Source organism: Haplochromis burtoni, unplaced genomic scaffold (assembly GCF_018398535.1).
Source record: "Haplochromis burtoni strain Fernald_Lab_line unplaced genomic scaffold, NCSU_Asbu1 Contig_71, whole genome shotgun sequence".
Classification (NCBI taxonomy): Eukaryota; Metazoa; Chordata; class Actinopteri; order Cichliformes; family Cichlidae; genus Haplochromis; species Haplochromis burtoni.
In genome coordinates, this window is record NW_024582432.1 from 858,939 (window position 1) to 877,008 (window position 18,070).

Genomic DNA, 18,070 nt, shown 5'->3' on the forward strand with positions numbered 1-18,070 from the left:
TTGGCACCAGGATTACAGAAATTCAAGAGCTTACTAACCCCAAAGACTGGCGATATGTGGATTCTACAAGAAACCCAGCTGATGACATCACAAGGGGCAAAAGTCTCACTGAACTGGCCAGCCCAAATAGGTGGATTCAAGGCCCAGATTTCCTCCTCCTACCTCCTGACCAGTGGCCCTCCTGCCCATCGTTGGGTGCATCAGACCCAGAGGATGGCATCGAGCTAAAACGCTCTGCCATATGTCATATGGCTAACACGACCCCGGGTAATCAAACCCCAGAGGCCCAGCGGTTCAACACATGGGCAGAATTAGTAGAAGCCACAGCTAAGGAGATTCAAAATGCAGCAATGCAGGGTGACCCAGCTGGGAGTAACTCACCTACTGCAGGGGCCTACACCGAGGCAGAGCAACAGATCTTGAGACAGATTCAGATGGACTGTTTCCCAGAGGACTACCACCTACTACAAGCAGGCAAACCTATACCGGCTAACAGTCGGCTGCTATGCCTAGCACCGCAGTATGATGCCAATCATAGACTGATCCGGGTTGGTGGCAGGCTGCGGCGAGCAGAGAGCCTTGATCTGTCTGTTGTACACCCTGTGGTCCTGGATCCCACCCATGTGTATACCAGACTACTTATTCAAGATGTGGATGCACGTCTCGGTCATCCTGGCCCAGAGAGAGTATTCGCTGAGCTTCGGCGGACTGTATGGATCCTGCGAGGTAGAGAGGCCGTTAAGCGGCACCAACATAGTTGCATGGATTGCCGTAGGTGGAGGGCAAACCCAGCTTCTCAGCAAATGGCTGACCTGCCACCTGCCCGCCTCAGGCTGTTCAAACCTGCCTTCTATTCCACTGGCATGGACTGCTTTGGTCCTTTCTGGATCAAGATAGGCAGACGCAGGGAGAAGCGATGGGGCATTTTGTTTAAGTGCCTCACTACTCGGGCCGTCCATATAGACCTCCTGACATCCATCGACACTGACTCCTTTCTGATGGCCTTCCGAAGGTTCATTGCGAGAAGAGGGAAACCGGCAGAAGTTTACTCGGATCAGGGAACAAACTTCAAAGGAGGGGAAAAGGAGCTCCAGCAGGCGTTCTCCATCATGAGTCCGGACCTCCAGCAGAAACTGGCTAAGCAGCAGGTTCGTTTCCGCTTTAACCCACCTGCAGCACCCCACTTTGGAGGCACTTGGGAAAGAGAAATCCGCGCTATCGAAGATGCCTTATACACCTCTGTTGGCTCTCAAACAGTGAGTGAGGAAGTACTCGGGACCGTTCTTACAGAAATCGAGGGTATCCTGAATGCCAAACCCCTAGGTTATGTTTCTGCTGATGTGGCTGACATCGATCCAGTGACCCCTAATTACTTGCTCACGGGGCGGCCTGACAGCTCCCTACCTCAGGTAGTGTATCCCGAAGAAGAAGCGCTAGGGAGGCGAAGATGGAGACATTCGCAAATCCTGGTGGACAGATTCTGGTCATCTTTCATCAGACACTATTTGCCTAATCTCCTAACTCGCATGAAGTGGCAGAGACCCATGGAGGACATAACAGAGGGAGCGGTTGTTCTGCTGGTGGATCCACAGCTACCCAGAGCATCATGGCAGATTGGGAGAGTGACGAAGATTCTTACTGGTTCTGATGGCCACACCAGAACAGCAGAGGTGAAGATACGTGACAAAACATACACCCGGCCTATAGTACGTCTGATTGTGCTTCCGGCGATCAAGGATGAGGATGACCAGGTGGGGGAGCCCTCGTCTGTATAAACAGCCTTTCCATGGGGCCAATTTGCACCGCAAATTGGGGGGCGGCTATGTTGGAAAGGCTGTCAGCTGTGTGGGGGGGCCCCCTTGTGGCGAGAGAGCACAGTTGCACTATTGAGCACATGTTCCAGTGATCAGAGTTGGAGCTAACACATAGCAAGAGCCGCCTGGCAGACTGACTCTGCAGGGGATGTCTACACACGGTGTGAGTTGTGTGCGTCGCTAAAGAACTGTGAGTAGACGTGGAGCCATGCCTGAAAAGGACAGTTTTAGTCTTTTATGCCAATTAGACATTTAGTGGATGTAGAAGTGCAATGTGTATCGACCTGTTCGCTATGTGGCTAGTTCATGCTACTAATGCTACCTGTTATGCTACATACCTGCTAGCTGTAAGCTAAACGATTTGGTGTTTGTGATATATTGTTGTTGGGTGTATTGGCAATCAATGTCATGTACTGTAAGGGTTTGGGAGTAGTGTATGAAACTCGTGCATGTAGATGTTCATATAGGAATTCCCATTTGTAGTTCTGGTTAGATTCGAAGAACGCTAATGCATCATAATTCATGACTTAGATGTTTATTACATTCAGTATTCTGTATATGTTCTGTTCACAGACCACACACACCCACACCCCTCACCACTCTGTAAGCCTGCGGTTGCATTACTGTGTTGCTGTACTGTGCTGTTAAGCTGAGGAATCACAGTAAAGACGGTATAACCTTTATCTGTGCGTCCTGTGTGTTCTGACCGACACCCCAAGGTGAACACCACTGCTATTCAGCCAACGCCTATACAGTCCTGGGTTCAACCCAAATTAACACAGGCCATTTACCATTTACCATATGTTTTGTGAAACTGGATGCTCAGATTTAGTGGGAAACCTTATACTTTGGAAAATTAGATCAGTAAATTGATCTTGTTGACTTAGGAATTATCTGATTGCACTTTTGAACCTCAGCATAAACACAACATGGTCAGCATATAGTTTTAAAGCTTATTTGACTGGTATGAGACTACTCACACAAGCCAGTGGATGTATTCTGCCTCGTTATCTTGAAGATGCTCATCTGAGGGGGGTAAAAAAATTGTACTTAATTTGGACAGTCTGCAAAAGTAAAGAATCCTTCAGTTACTTGTGTGGATTCACTTTTAAACGTATTAAAAGACAGCCAGTCATTCTTAGGACTGTCCACTGATCATTTTGTGTGTACCTGGACAGGTAAGCAGGAGGGTCCACAGGGAGCCCTCCTCTGCATTGAAGCTGATCTGTGGTGCCGTCGCTGCCTGGAGGACCACAAAGAACAGAAAGAACATGATGCAAGAAGATTTATAAAAGGTGTGGGGGGACATAGAATCAAAATCTCTTAACGTACCTCAGTGGGTGTCAGTTGATTCCCATAGTGCACATGAGTGCCATTATCCTGGCTGTAGCAGACCTTGAGTGTAACCTGAGGTAGAAAATAAGCCATGGGGAAGAGATCTCTGAAGACCCCATAGTGGTCCGCAAGTCTTTTAACATGAAACGGCCCGGTTGTCTTCTCCCAAGTTTCCTGCACTTGATCCAGAGGGATCTTAACTGGTGGACAACAAGGAACCTGTTACCACAGGGTACCAAAACAGAGCGACAGGAGAATTCGTTAGAAACTGATGTAAGCTTACACGTGCGCAGACGAGATGCCCTCTCCAGCTCGACGTTCTTCTTGTTCTCCTTCATCACCTGCCTCCTCTTCCTTACTTCTTTGGTCCTGCAGGGTTGATAGTAGGGCAGTCCGATGTCCACTCGCTCTGCGCCTTCAAACACAACAGAATTCTTTCGTGCTATCTGGAGTTTTTACCATTAAAAAAATGACATTTACAAGACATCACGTTGCCCCGATGTTCACTCCATCATCTCACCGTGCTCAGGGTCAGCGTTTTCCACGTAGCTCCTGTAAGTCTTCCACCATACGTCCTTGTTCCTCGCCTCCGCCGCTTGCCTGAAGTAACGATTGTAGCTGCGATACTTCTCTACCGACGCCAGGTTTTTAACATCAATCTCTTCATTTGGCATCGGGCCCAAAGGAGGAACCCGTTTGCAGAGGAATGCTGGAAACATCCCAAACAGTTAGACACATCGCTTTTGAAAATGCTACATCTTTAAATGGTAATGTGATAGTGTACAATAGTGATCGTAGATGGTGATTCACATTTACTTTTCCAGCTGCTGCGCTGTTCTATTTCACCTAATTTGTATTCATTCTGCACCAAAGTATGTTTCTGTGCCTTTTGATTGTCAAAGCTACTGATTTCCCAAATCTGAGTGGGGAGGTGGAAGAATCCATTACATTTTGATACCACGCGGATGACTTTGCCTACATCTGTGAAGTACACAGATGTAGGCATTGCATCCTCAGTGCTTTTCTACTTTGTAAGCAAGGCTACGTAAAAATTATGGGCCAAATGTGAGGAAATGTGGTGGAGAGAAAGAACAAGAGCATGCATTCAAATCCCCTTCTTTAAAATTGAAAACAATGCCTTTAGGGTCTTGGCAGAGGATCAGACAAATGTCATGAAAGGTGAAGATCAAGTTAATTAACTGGGCAGTGTAGTGCCTGTGGGCGAGTCAGACTTTGGAGGAAGAGCACCCCTCATTTCTCTTTGTGTTATTTATCAGCTTGTGGCTGGTTTTAAAGCATGACTGAAAACTGCAAAACAAATGGAAATGTGCAGAGGACATTTTGCACTCCGAGTCAACTGTCAGCGAGTGATGAGTTCACTGTCTCGTACTTTACCTGATTATTCTAAGGCAGATATCTTTGCACCTTTATAACTATGGCTGTGAGTATTTACTGATAACTATATTAGTCACTGGATAATGACACAGCATACACTTTGCAGTTCAAAATTAAGAAGAAAAAAAAACCAGTAGCAGCTAATTTCCAGAAAATAATGTAACTGATGTATGAGCCGTTTAGCATTAAATGTGTTGACACTCTTACAACACCTCAGTTGTTTTCCTGATCAATGTTTAGCTCGACCAAATTTATTCGTCACATTTGTTTATGAGATTTCTACCATGTTTGTAAGGGGACAGCGTGCATCAGGGCTCTGCTGCAATTAATATAACCTACCGAAATATTTTCTATATTCAAGACGTTCAGGAAGTATTTTAAAAATTGCCAAATACAGATGGACTCCATACCTGTCGTGACAAATGTCCTCGCATTATTGACCCCTAAATCTGTCCCGGTCCGTAAAGCAGCAGCACATACTGTGCGCAGCGCCATCTTGGAATGACTTTCCCCGCCCCTACTTTTTTTCTTTTTTTTAAACAGAATACGGTGGCCGAGAGGGAAAAAAAGAAAAGAAGACACTTAAAACTGAATTATGCAGTCATATACATTATAACATTAAAATTTAATACATAAAAAATTATGTATATTATGTAAAAAATTATGTAAGGATTTTTTAGGCGAATGTTTCAGTAAATATCTATTCTACATTAATTAAACCAAAATAAAGCAAACGATTGACATAAATTAAGTAGTATTGCCCTCGCAACTTCACAGCGGAACACTGTTACAGTTTGTCTCATAGCATACAAAATACAAAATATATGGGTCTTTTTTAATTTCATTGGTTTCTCGAAAGCACGTGAAGGCGTCCCTTTTTGCGTCATACGTCATCCAGAACGCTTCATCTAGCGATATTCATACAGTGTTCTGCATGAATCTATCTGTTTACGTGGTAGGAATTATTTTTTTTTGGTACAGCATCTTGCTGGTGAGTGTGTAATGGTGCTCTGTTTTAAGAGATCTTTTGACCATTTTAATATGTTGACGAGTATTTGTTTGTAACAGTCCGCGCTAACGTTGAATGACTTGAAAGCATGCTAACGCTGGCTAACATTAGCTTTTCCGTTCACTTGTGTGGTAGCTGACACTAGAATCTGGGACTGCTGCCTTCCTGCTCGCCTGTTATTTTTCCCTATAAATGTTTAGCCAGTTCATAAAGAATATTTTCCTGCCCAAAAATAAAATTGTTTTCTTTAAAAAAAACGAAATGAAGTTGTTTGTCTCGAAAGGTGTCATATTATGGTTAACCTCAGCCTTTTTTGCTTCCCTCTACAGAGATGTCTGCCATGTCTTCAGAGATGGAGTCTCAGAATGCAAACCTAAACTGTTCCATTTGCCTGGAGTTCTTCCGGTATCCTGTAACCATCCCCTGCGGTCACACCTTCTGTAAAAGCTGCATCAGCAAGCACTGGGACATTAAGAGCCAGTCTGACATTGGCCCTCAGTGCCCCATCTGCAATGAGGAGTTCAAAATTAGACCTGTCTTGAGGCGTAATGTGTCCTTGTCGGTCCTGGCAGAGACTGCAAACAGCGCTGGCCCCTCATGTAGGGATGCTCTGGTGAGAGGAGGTGAAGGGGCCAGAGCCATGCTGCTGTGCGAGCGCCATAAAAAGCCTTTGGTTTATTACTGCAGGCAGGACAAAAGGTCTGTGTGCAACGAATGTGAAAAGTCAGAGTGCATGAACCACGAAAGGGTCATATTGGAGGAAGAAAGGGAAACTCAAGAGGTATACAAACACAAAGCCTCTGCAGATTTAAAACTGGGAGTGGATTATAGATGATGATTATCACATATTTGTATGACTGTGAAAGAATAAATGATTTTTTTTCTTGACTTGATATGTTTTCATTACAGCTGCTGCTGGAAAGGAAGAATACAGACGTGGGGAAACTGCTTGAAGAGACGCAGAAAAGTATAAATGACTTGACTGAGAATATCAATCAAGCTAAGGTAAACTCTCACTTTAAGCCTTTGTAAATGCTTCGCAAAAGGAGGCTTTTAAGTATGAAAGAAATCGAAAGCGTGTGCCCAAATGAACCCAAGCAACTATTTTACAGAGCATATTTTAAATTAACAGGTAACTCTTGAGCAGACGTCAGCCTGGGTGAACGCCAAGTTTTCTAACCTGATGAAAATCCTGTCCGAGAAGCAGGAGGCAACAGTGCTTTTTATTGAGGTGGAAAAGCAGGCAGCCCTCGCGGAGGCAGAGGCGCGGCTAACCGAACTCAGCGAGCAATCCCGCCTGCTCAGAGAGCGCCAAGACCAAATTGCGGCACTACATGACCTCCCTGATACTGACCTCATCAGGGTTTGTATCCCTTGCCTTTACACATTTGGGAAGGGGAGGATCTGGTTTTTTATTTTGGTTCATTTTATAGTCCCAGTAGTTTACAAAGGTAAGTATGTGCAGGTTGCTGTTTCATGTAACATGCACAAGTGGATGCGTAGAGCTTTCAGCAAGCTTCTTACTGCTGGATGGCTGCACAAGCATTTTTTTTAAATAACGAAATGTGGGCTTAATTAAACAACACGAGGCTGGTATCTGCTCAATCACAGAAAACCTCAGTGTTTCGCTTCTTTCGACTACAAAGTTTATCAGAGTTGCGGCCCAGGCCTTGTCACGCCTTTCCTATGAGCCACGTAAAAAGAACATTGAGTGTCACAAGAGACATCTTGGAAAATTAATGTTTACTTTATTTGTTATCTCATTAAGAACTTTCCACATAAGTTTATTTTGTCAGATTTTAGTTCCAGGCCAGTGAATGCAGCATGATACTTATTTTGTAAGTTATAGTCTCCCCTTTGCGCTCGATCTGTCTGGTTTGAAAGGCACTGAGAAAATATTCCAACTCTCAGCTTCACAGCAATGCTTTCCTGACCAGTGGGAAACATCACAATGGCGTCTTTTACATATCGACAGTGTGTGGGCCAGACAAGTAGAGGCATTATTTGAGCCAGCTAGGGCAATAATTACACCGTTTAACAGAAACGATGCCTGAAACCTTTTAACCACAAATTCTAGGAGCACACTGTAGAGGATCCAGACACATGTCATAATGTAATGAATGGCAGGTGATTTTGAATTGTCATTAGAATTGAGTTTTTATTTCATTTAACAATTGCAGACGCAGCTTAAACTCACTGTTTCAGCTGTAAGGTCAAACCAAAGTAATTAATCAGACATTGAAACTTTTGCCTATTCGTTAAAGCACTGCCTGAAACCCGCTTCTTCACAGGAATCATCGCACGTAGAAGTCCCGCGCTTCAAGGATATTTCCACAGATGTGACTTCGACCCTGCAGGATCGATTAAACGGCGTCACCGACATCCTCTCCCGAGTGTCTAAGCTGGTGTCTGAGGACCTGGAGAAAGCTGTGACCACCGCTGTGGGTCATGACAGAGAAGGTGACCTGTCACTAGGAAAGATGAAGCATGTTAGCTCGATCCGCCTTCAGACGGTCCTCATGTGTTCTCATGCATTGTCTTTGGTTTCCAGGTTCTCCTCAGGACAAGAGGCCAGTACTCGCTGTGGTTCCCAGCCCCGCTGCTCCGTGCCACCCTGTTGGGAAGGAGGGCCTCAGTGCTTGTGAGTTCTAAGAGACATTTTATAACTAAGGACCTCTAAGACTTTTCTAGATCACTGTTCCAGCTTTAATCTGCCTGATTCATTTTCTTCCTTCTTACAGACCGATGCTCTCTGACTTTTGACCCACGGACAGCCAATGGGCATCTAGTTCTTTCCCAGGAGAACCGCAGGGCTGAGCACTTGACATCAGGGCCACGCGCTGTCCCTGCTCATGAAGCCCGCTTTGATCACACCTGGCAGGTGCTGTGCTTTCAGGGATTCAAACACGGACAGCACTACTGGGAACTGGAGGTGTCCAAGCCTTGGGCCTACCTCGGGGTAAGGATAATGCTGTGTAGGCTGTGGCTTTGTGACACATCGCTTTGTAGAGGGTTGCTAACGGGACTGCCGAATAAATCGTTGATATGTATGTTGAGGTCATCAGAACTAATGATTCCATGCAGATTGTAGCTGCACGTATTCATTCCACAACAGGTGGAAATCAGCATGTAACAAGCTCAGGAACCTAACTTGTGACCCACACATGTTACATGAACCTGCTCAATAGTAGATCCACTCTGATGTGTCTGATCAGTCGAGAATGTCTCAACAGATTTTCCTTATGTGTTATACAGGGATTCATTGTTCCCAGAGAAATGACCACAGGATGCTAATGTTTCACTTGTTCTGCGCATCTTCCTCCCCAGGTAACCTACGAGAGCATCCCCAGGAAGGAAAAGGGCAAGAGATGCATGGTGGGAATGAATGAACTGTCCTGGAGCCTGCAACTGGACGAGCACCAGCTCAGCGCCTGGCACAACGGCCGGCGGGAGACCATCCCCGGCAACTCGCATCACAGCCGCATCGGCATGCTGCTGGACTACGAGGCGGGTACGCTTACCTACTACGGAGCCGGCCAGACAAGGCTGCACGCCTTCCACTGTGCCTTCACCCAGGAGCTGTTTCCCGCCTGCTGGATAGGAGAGGGGGTCAGCATCACCCTCTGCTCTTCATGAGCGGACTTGTAGAAGAGGGGAACAAGTGGAATTCTAGGAATACTATGAATCATGGCCACAATCTGACTTGACATAAAGAACCCCCTCCCCCCGCCTCCAAACAATCTAGGAGCTTCTTTTAAATTCACTTTTCTCTTCTGGGACGACTGCCTTCCTGCATTGTTTTTAGTAGAACTGACTTACTGGGATTTTCTTTCCTCTAACATGTTTGCCATTTGGTTTTGCATTGTCACTTACCACAATGTTGCTAAGGAAACCGTTTATATGCATACGTAAGGGGCTTTTAAAACGATTTGCAGTTTTAGTTCACACTAATTCATTTTTTTTAACATGTGATAAATAATGTTCATGTGTCCTATTTCAGGTAGGAAAAAAACAGTTACATTTCAGTGGGTCACACTTTTGAGCTTTCATTACCTAAAGCTTAGAAACAAGTGTCTCCTCATGAGACACTGAACTCTGCATACATGCTGGATTATGTCTTTAATTAGGGCACACACCCTTGTTGAAACAAATGTTCTTTTTTCCAAAATAGCATTACAATATATGCTGTGTGATTAGTGAAAAGATACCGACTGAGGTGGAGGTGAATGCATCAGTAATGCTGTGTTGTTTCTGTGCCAGCACAGGAGGACAACTTGAACACACGGTCTTACACATGTCAGATTTGAGTATTCTTGATTCTGCCCTAAAGAAATGCACTTCAGGCTACATGAGAAGTTTCCTATAGGTTGGCGAGGACCTGTTACTCATTCCATTTGAAAAACATGAATTGACTCTAAGGGAAATTTATGATTCTTTTTAGCAAAGGTGAAATTCGATATTGTCCTGACTTTATTTTTAAAGTTCAATTAAAGCATCATATTAGTAGATTCACTTATTGTATCAATTTGAATATCTTCAGTGACTTCACTCGGAAGTTATCTCATTCATATTTTCAGGAAACTTGAGGTCGGGGTTACCAAGACACAAACCAACAGAAAAGCATAATGGGTCCACTTTTGTAGCTTTATGTTCATCACACAGAGTGAATTGTATCAGATGGAAACTGATGAATATCCGCCTGTGCCACAGCATATGTCCACATGCAAATGAAAACGGCAAATGTAAAGGGATGCTTGGGAAAAAAATTTCAAGGCTCAGATGTTTAGGGTAAATATTGTACTCATACATGTCCAAACCTCATTGTGTTTTCTGATAATATTCACATGTATGCTGAGCTCATTCTATGGAAGTATGTGAGCTACTGTAGGTGAAAGAAAAATGTTGCAGGCTGTAGCGCTACTACTGCGAACACAACTGAAAATCGAAGGCTGCGTTATCACGTTGCGATCTGATCATGACTGCGCAAACAAATGGTGCCGACGGTTGACGGTGCTGAGCTGGAATCTGATGTATTGTGCTGGTGTGTGCATATTTTGGGGCAGATGATTTTTAGATTATGAGGGTTTACAAATCTTAGCTTAGCTGAGAACATTTAGCACATTTAAAGTGGGTTACTGCTGTGGATTTGCACAAGTTTCCTGAAGATAAGGAACAGCTGAGGAAAAGCACATTTGGCTGTTTTGGCCTAATGATTGGGGGAAAACTTTCTGTCACTCTTCCTGCTGACTGTTGCATATGTTTGTCAGAACTGCTAATGCACTATACTGTGGACTATTAAAACTTATGATAGCAATACTCTGCTGAAATAAAGACAGACACTCTGAATTCTTTATTAAAATCCAGTCCAATGCATACATGCATCAGTTGAGCTCATGCCTTGTTTTCTTACTCGAGTTGTTAATTATTCAATAAATTAGTTTGAATTAAATACAGAGCTTTATTTTTATTTTACACACAGCCATGACGGAGCATACAGGAACCCGATGCATAGCATTCTAAAAGTGCAAAGAATCAGCCGCAGATGTGCCACAGATACAGTATATAGATTGGAGACCGCAGAGGAAGGAAGAATAGAAGATGAGATACTCAGATTGGACCTCAAACTGAAGAGTAATAATCACGACCACAGAAACAGAAGAGTTCACTGATGGTTCTGTTTGTGTATACAATGTTAAAAATGCAGTGAAGATGAAATCAGGCTGATGGTGAGTCTGACCGTGTGTCTTCTTTAACGTCTGGAAGCGTAATAAAATAGGGAGTGACATCATTGGGTGACTGCTTTGCTCTTGCAACATTATAAAGATAATCCCTCCTGGCAGTCGGTCCCTCCAAAAGCCCAGCCGTCCTCTCCCCTGCTCTAATCCAGGATCAGGGATTGGCTGCTGTGGCTCAACGCCGCTCTAATCTTTGTGGTCCGCTCGTCGGCCAAAACGCGTCAAAGCAGGTAGGGCCACCCTGCGACCCGCTCGTTAAAAAAGCTAGTTCTTTAGGTTAGTGTTCTTGATAAAATAATGTTATTTTTAAGTCTACATATTAAAAGCCTGTACACACAAATAATAGAAAAATAAAATACTGCGTTCATTTCGCCTCTGGACAGGTTAGCAAAGTATTTACTATCATTTATCTGAGTCTAGTTTTATAGACAGTCACAGGACATCATGAGCACAGCTGAAGTTAAGGTTGCTGCCCGATTCTGGGGAGGCTTCCAAGGCAAGAAATACTAAAATAGCTCATCAGGTTACAAGGTTTTAATCAAAAAGCCCTCAAAACCACTCCAAACACTTTGGCCTGAACAATCTGTTCTTCCTCAGAGATTGCTACCAACACTTCTTCTTTGCTACTTTACATCACGTAAAGGTGCATTTGAAGAGAATGAAGCTGATTACAATATATGAGTCGTTACAAGGAATGCAGGCTGAGGCGGGAAAGCAATTGGATGACTTTAAGGTTAGATCAAAATGGAGATGAGCTGGAAGGAGATTAGGATGAAAAAAACTGATAATCTTGGGGGGGGGGGGGAGAACATACTGGCCCTCCTACTGTCCGGTTAATGTAAGAGAAATAATGAGATCCAGCAGGATGGAAGATAGAGGACAAAGAGGAATGAGGGAGACATTAAGCAGGTCTATTGGTTCTTCTTGTCTTCTGGAGGAGAGTAGGGAGGAGGCTTGTCCTGGAAAGAGAGGAGAGTTTTGTTTTGAGCATGTGAAAGATGGTGCCATGTAAACAGAAGAGTAGGAGCACACAGTGGTCTTGGATTACTGGCATTCACAGACTGAAGCTGTGGCAAACAACTGGCTTTTAACCCCATAAAACGTGGTTTTATCAGTGACTTTCACTGCTGTAACACCTTAACCAGGTCATCCACTGATGTGGTTTCTGCATAGCTGCTAGCATCAGTGACTGTCTCACAGCAAAGTAGAGAGAAAATAAATAAAGACTGGCTGACCTTCTGCAGAATGATGCAGGTAGGGATGTTTCTGCTGTTAAAGGCTGATGGCCAATGCCTGTGCTGATTATTTTGCTTTTATTATGGTTTTGTTGTCATTCATTGCTCTGTTTTTGTGTCAGGAGATAACACGAAATGTTACTCATGGAAAATATTGACCTGATTTCTTTCCCACTGAAAAAAAATTTGATGTGATAATATATTGGTTATTCATCGCTAAATGTCATTTTAAGGCTAATATCTATCAACTACATTGCTACATTTCAGTGTTGTACATTAACCGTAGCGCTGAAACAAATTACACATTTCTCCAAAGTGGTGAAGACGGCTGCACGAAGGGCATCTCCTCTCTGGAGCTGTTGTCCAGACAGTAAATTGCCCTTCTTGTTGCACGTTGAAGCTCTACTTGGAACCTTGTTAAGATCCAACCATGCAAAATATGATTTTTCAAGTGGTCTTAAACTTTGATCAGGACTGTAGCATCACAGAGTTGGTGGAGATCTGCTGTCTGCGCATTAATGATATGAATCTCACATTCCACCACATCCCAAAACAAGGAATTTTCACCCACAGAACTGCTCACTGGATATTTTCTCTTTTTTGCTTCTTTCTCTGTAAACCTTAGAAATGGTTGTAAAGGAAAATCACAAATTTCCAACACCAAAATAAAATAAAACGACTTTTTTTCTACACTGGTAAATTAATCTGACTTGATGCCCCAGCTTAAATTTAGCAATACGTTTAAAAATCATGCAAATACACTGCGCTAAAATACTCTCCTCTGTATGCAAAAAGGCCAGCACTTTTCAAATTACACACCAAATGAGTTTATTTTGGATCTGCAGTCACTGTTAGTATAGCAATACTAGCAATGACTACAAACAAACAGATGACAAATGGAAAGGAAATACAGCTCAATTCAAAGAGACATGGAAATTAAAAACACTGTCTCACAGCCACTGAAAGAAAATCTTCGACAAGATTTACATTCTCATTTTAAAAAAAACTTGTAAAGCAGAAACATGAAGGGCAGCTCACCTGCGGCAGGTACACATGTGTAGGGGGCAGTGTGGCACAGCTGGCACTCGCTGCTGCTTCAGCGGCTTTGGCCTCCGCTGGGAAAGCGAGTGAGACAAAGGAGGGGGTCATTAATTAAACATGGGTCTTACTAATAACCCCTGGGACATATGAGATGAGAGGTGCTAAACGCGCTGCAGGTACGACGGCCTTTGCATTGAGAGAGAAAAAAAACGGCAGTTTAAAATCTCCATGACTTGCAGATAGGATTTTTCCAGCGAAAAGTGTTTTAAATATTTTGGAGATCTGACATTAGCTTATCTTTAACCTTAAATTCCTTAGTACAATGTCTCTGTGATGCTGAATTAAGCTCATGTGATATCAGTGCAGTGCATTCATTGTTAGAAAGCAGGCAACATGTTGCCCTTCCTACTGCTTTATGTATCCAGGCCCAAACAACACAAAGTACTTCCAATAATGTACTGTATGCATCGCTTCAAATATCTTGAGAAAAAAAAACAAAAAAAACAAAAAACTATCCACACTTTCCAAACAAATTACTTTTCTTAGTTTTCAATTTAAAATTTACCTGTAATCATTCAATAAAGGAGAATATTTTTTAAAACAATCAAGGTCCGCAATCTATATACCACTAAATATATACTAAAGACAAAAATGATTTTTTACAGCAGATATTTCACTTGATGTGGCAGGAAAAGCAAAAATATAATGAAAGACATTTCATTAACATTATACTGGGTCTTGGTAAAGCTCTCCTTTTGTATATGTTCTGTACTCACATCTTGTTGCATGCTCAATCATCCAGGTAAGTAAATCTCCAAAAGTGGATTTGAAGATTCTGTACTCACATATAATGTTTGTACATTTATGAAATGACAAAGGCATTCTATTCTTTTCTAACAAGACCTGTGTGAGCAGATCTGTTCCAACATGATATGTAAATGTTAAAGTATAAAATAGAGTGATGAACGCATGCAGAAACTCAACATCCCTTTTTTCCTAATAGCATGATGTTTTTATTTAGGCTGTAGCTGAAGTCAGAGCTTCTCTACCGGAGATTTTCACCTGCTGCCGAGGAGGGGAGGTCTGGATCATGTGGTGGCTGCTGACCCAGAGGAGCAGAATAAGGAGGTGGAGGTATGTATGCTGCAGAGGCATCAAATGCTGGAGGAGTGGCGTAGAATCCATCTGGAGTCCGAGAACAGAGAGTTGCAGTTTAGTTTTCACTTTCACAAGATGTGGATCTAAGCTGAGGACAATTCTGAAAAGCACCTGGAGGAGGAGGGTTAGGGTAGGAGTAGCCGGGTGGAGGTCCTGCTGGGTACATTCCATTAGCAGGCGGAGGTGGGTAAGCGTAGGCCCCATTAGCCATGTAGGGGCATCCACCAAAGCCAGCAGTTACAGGCTGACCTCTGGATGCTGAAAATGTGAGGCAGTAAATCGATTAATAAGTCCATGAAATATCAGGAACTGTACTATTTCATGTGTTCTGCTTTGTTAACATACCCTGAGCTGCAACCTGCAACATGTACTGGCCAAACTCTATGGCTCCTCCAGCAGCAAAGATGAGCTTGAAAGTAGCACTGCCCTCCCAACCGCCTCCAAGAGAGATTCAAGAGAGGGCTTAGAGACACAAGATGCTGCGTGTTCCATTACAGCATAACGGGGAAAAAGTACACCTACCTCCAGGCTCTGCATTGACTGTGCCCTTGATGTAATTGGCTCCCAGGACAGGCTGTTTGATCTCACAGCCCTTCATCAGGTAGAAAGGCATCATAAAAGACTGCAGTGCATCCCGCCCTTTAGCCAGGAAGATCACCTGGGATTAAAAGAAGAAACAGCATCATATTAGCTCAGGGGTGGGCAATCTCAGTCCACGAGGGCCGGTGTCCCTGCAGGTTTTAGATCTCACCTTGGGTCAACACACCTGAATCACATGATTAGTTCGTTACCAGGCCTCTGGAGAACTTCAGGACATGTTGAGGAGCTAATTTAGCCATTTAAATCTGCTGTGTTGGTTCGAGGACACATCTAAAACCTGCAGGGACACCGGACCTCGTGGACTGAGATTGCCCACCCCTGTATTAGCTACTCCCAAACTAACCTTAAATGATAGTAATTAGAATGATAGAGTTCTGCTCTTCTGCTCTGCTAGTACTTGATGTGAATTGTGGCACCATTATGCCAGCACAAGGCTTCGGCTAAACAAAGAGGAAGACTTGGTGGTGTTGTCACTCACCCTGTATGGAGTCAGGTAGATGCTGCCCTTCTTGCTCTTTCTGAAGGCTTCGGGCAGCCTTTCCGTGTCACAAAAAACAAGCTCCACATTGTCGTGGTTCATCAGCACACTAGATCCAAAAAGAGAAAGGAGACGCTGGAACCAGCTGATTGTAGGAACCAGAATTCTTTCCAACATTTTTCGTGTGCATCAAAAAGAAAATCTGTAATGTTTGTATAAGCATTTGACCTACTTTCATCTTAAAAGCTTAAAATGAGATCATTGGGTTATTGTGCAACCGTCCATTGCCTTTAGTACAAAGTACTATAGGCAGAGGATTAACATGCCATCTAGTGACAGAGCTTACTACAGGTTCCGGGTTAACTCTAATGGGTTTATCATTACACTGCAGCATGTTCTAGAAGAATCTGGCCATTATTTTTGACTCATGCTAATAAACAAAACAAATACTTTAGCACAGAGGCCAGGCCAGAGCGCAGACTGAAGGCTATGCAGCTATTGCACTGCAATATATGCTCAGCTATTCCTGCAATGAGGCGAAATAACGTTTTATCATCGATACATTAGACTTATTACAACATTTAAAAACCACTAAACATTTATGTAATCCTAGTCTGCGGTGATGATATAACAGGCTGAAGGGCCATATTTCGGCTAAGAGTCCGGGACCCGGTTCTGTAAGATGCGACGCGAATATTAGATTAGAAAAAATGACGTTGAAATAATTAATATAGCCATGCTAGTCGTGAAGCATTCAGAGGTTTATTTTGCATCGATTAGGAGCAACTCTTCAATTCGCACTATATCATATAAAAGGCTCTTTGTAAAAAGAAAAAAAATGATACTGTAGTTAAAAATGAAAGCAAAATTATTATTTCACGGTGTTCGACAAAAGCTTTTACACATATGTTTGTTTAAAAAAAATAAGCTACCAAATGCTAAAAGTTAGAAATTCAGTGCAGCGTTTACTGTGTGGCAGGTGTGTCTGTGTATTAACCGAATAATAATGTTGTGTTTGCAGTGCTACTGATATGTAAACTATCTCCATGACATGTCAGAGCCACATTATTTTTGAATGAGTCTGGTGTGACGCTCGTCCCAAAAAGCGGGTATAACTTATCCGTGGCTGGTTAACTGTAACGGCTAGCTAACAGCTGCTAACTGACGTTACCTTTCACTGTTGTTGATGATGACACCACCGGACTCCGAGTGATTCTGATTCAGAGTCATGTCGACGGCCCTCCAGATTGTCTGGAAAAGATTAGATACTGTTTTATTCAGTCAGAAAAACGTATCCAAAGGCCTCTCTGGATCCTCGGTGACTTCCCTCCGCGCGGATAACGGTTGTTGTGATACAGAGCCAGCTGAGGTTGCCGCACCTGCCCTTCCGCCATACGTGTGAAACGCCCACCGCGTGACGTCACGCCCCTTTAAAAAGTCGGTTTGCCATAAGCCTTTCAAAACATTCAGTCTGATTTTAAATATTTCTTTAATAAATTTACGATCAAATGTCTATGACTGAATGACGTTTAAATGACCGACACGAGCTCTGCAAGGTTCTACCAATTGCAATATAGCTTCTAATAATAGTAATAATGCTAGAAAATCATCATATACGTAAGACTTTTAATGTGGCTAACTACGCCTCTATAGTTAGTAGTACAGTTAGATGTAAATAATAATAATAAAATTTATTAATTAAAAAAGAATGAAAGACTTCTTTACATCATGAGTCTGGCTGATGTACCAGTTAGCCTAAATAGAAATGTATTCTTACTTAATTAGTATTATTACCGTCAAGGCAGGGTCAGCCTTACCTGTTTAAGGGACAGACAATTTATTTCAAGTGAGTCACAGGCATTGACAAACAGAAGTAAGTCAAAAATTCTATTTGTAGTATAAATATGGCAAGATGATTTATATATCAAGTATTGAAATGCCTCTTACATTATGTAACAGAATGAGTCAGGAGAAGGTGAGTGGTCAGGTTAGTCAGAAGCACCCACATCCTTGTAAAAGATGCAACAAGTGGTGTGTGTTGGCTAACAATAGTTGACATCTATGTCTGACCCTCTAAATTCCATGCACAAAGCTATTATATGAGCCAGAAAAACAAGGAACAGATAATAGATTATACAAAGTTGTTAAATGAAACAGATGGGTCAAATGTCACTTTTCACTCCAATGTGCTAATACACGGGAGGTGATGTAACTACCCTTACTGTCAAAGTTTACTGCTATCACATGAAGCTCTAGGATGCCATCATGGA

The 18,070-nt window shown here is 43.0% G+C and overlaps 4 protein-coding genes across 5 annotated transcripts in view; 2 read left to right on the forward strand and 2 right to left on the reverse strand.

Annotated features, from left to right (window-relative positions):
- Positions 1 to 2,594, forward strand: part of LOC121814670 — an 8,938-nt gene extending 6,344 nt beyond the window's left edge. The window contains exon 2 of the mRNA XM_042221640.1: positions 1 to 2,594. Within this exon, the coding sequence (XP_042077574.1) occupies positions 1 to 1,775 (1,775 nt within the window). The 3' untranslated portion in view covers positions 1,776 to 2,594.
- mrpl38 (mitochondrial ribosomal protein L38) overlaps positions 1 to 5,054 on the reverse strand; it is a 17,607-nt gene extending 12,553 nt beyond the window's left edge. Inside the window, exons 1-6 of the mRNA XM_005923814.2 lie at positions 4,955 to 5,054; positions 3,670 to 3,858; positions 3,433 to 3,564; positions 3,147 to 3,349; positions 2,985 to 3,057; positions 2,795 to 2,840 (exon numbers count right to left, since the gene is read on the reverse strand). Of these exons, the coding sequence (XP_005923876.1) occupies positions 2,795 to 2,840; positions 2,985 to 3,057; positions 3,147 to 3,349; positions 3,433 to 3,564; positions 3,670 to 3,858; positions 4,955 to 5,039 (728 nt within the window). The 5' untranslated portion in view covers positions 5,040 to 5,054. The remainder of the gene's footprint in view (positions 1 to 2,794; positions 2,841 to 2,984; positions 3,058 to 3,146; positions 3,350 to 3,432; positions 3,565 to 3,669; positions 3,859 to 4,954) is intronic.
- Positions 5,055 to 5,392: 338 nt separating this feature from the next.
- trim65 (tripartite motif containing 65) lies at positions 5,393 to 11,002 on the forward strand. 2 transcript variants are annotated; one of them, XM_005923817.2, is made up of 8 exons: positions 5,393 to 5,499; positions 5,883 to 6,334; positions 6,463 to 6,558; positions 6,686 to 6,916; positions 7,845 to 8,013; positions 8,105 to 8,194; positions 8,295 to 8,512; positions 8,881 to 11,002. In XM_005923817.2, exons 2-8 carry the CDS (start codon positions 5,885 to 5,887, stop codon positions 9,187 to 9,189), a joined length of 1,563 nt encoding a protein of 520 aa, XP_005923879.1. In that variant the 5' UTR covers positions 5,393 to 5,499; positions 5,883 to 5,884; the 3' UTR covers positions 9,190 to 11,002. The 2 variants fall into 2 exon arrangements, with proteins under 2 accessions (XP_005923879.1, XP_005923878.1); XM_005923816.3 differs by having other exon boundaries at positions 5,407 to 5,535.
- A 675-nt stretch (positions 11,003 to 11,677) lies between these two features.
- wbp2 (WW domain binding protein 2) lies at positions 11,678 to 17,210 on the reverse strand. The gene is made up of 8 exons (XM_005923819.3): positions 16,972 to 17,210; positions 15,801 to 15,909; positions 15,245 to 15,380; positions 15,068 to 15,160; positions 14,834 to 14,980; positions 14,627 to 14,749; positions 13,562 to 13,638; positions 11,678 to 12,247 (listed from the first exon to the last, which is right to left on the reverse strand). Exons 1-8 carry the CDS (start codon positions 17,028 to 17,030, stop codon positions 12,200 to 12,202), a joined length of 792 nt encoding a protein of 263 aa, XP_005923881.1. The 5' UTR covers positions 17,031 to 17,210; the 3' UTR covers positions 11,678 to 12,199.
- Between the last annotated feature and the right edge of the window lie 860 nt (positions 17,211 to 18,070).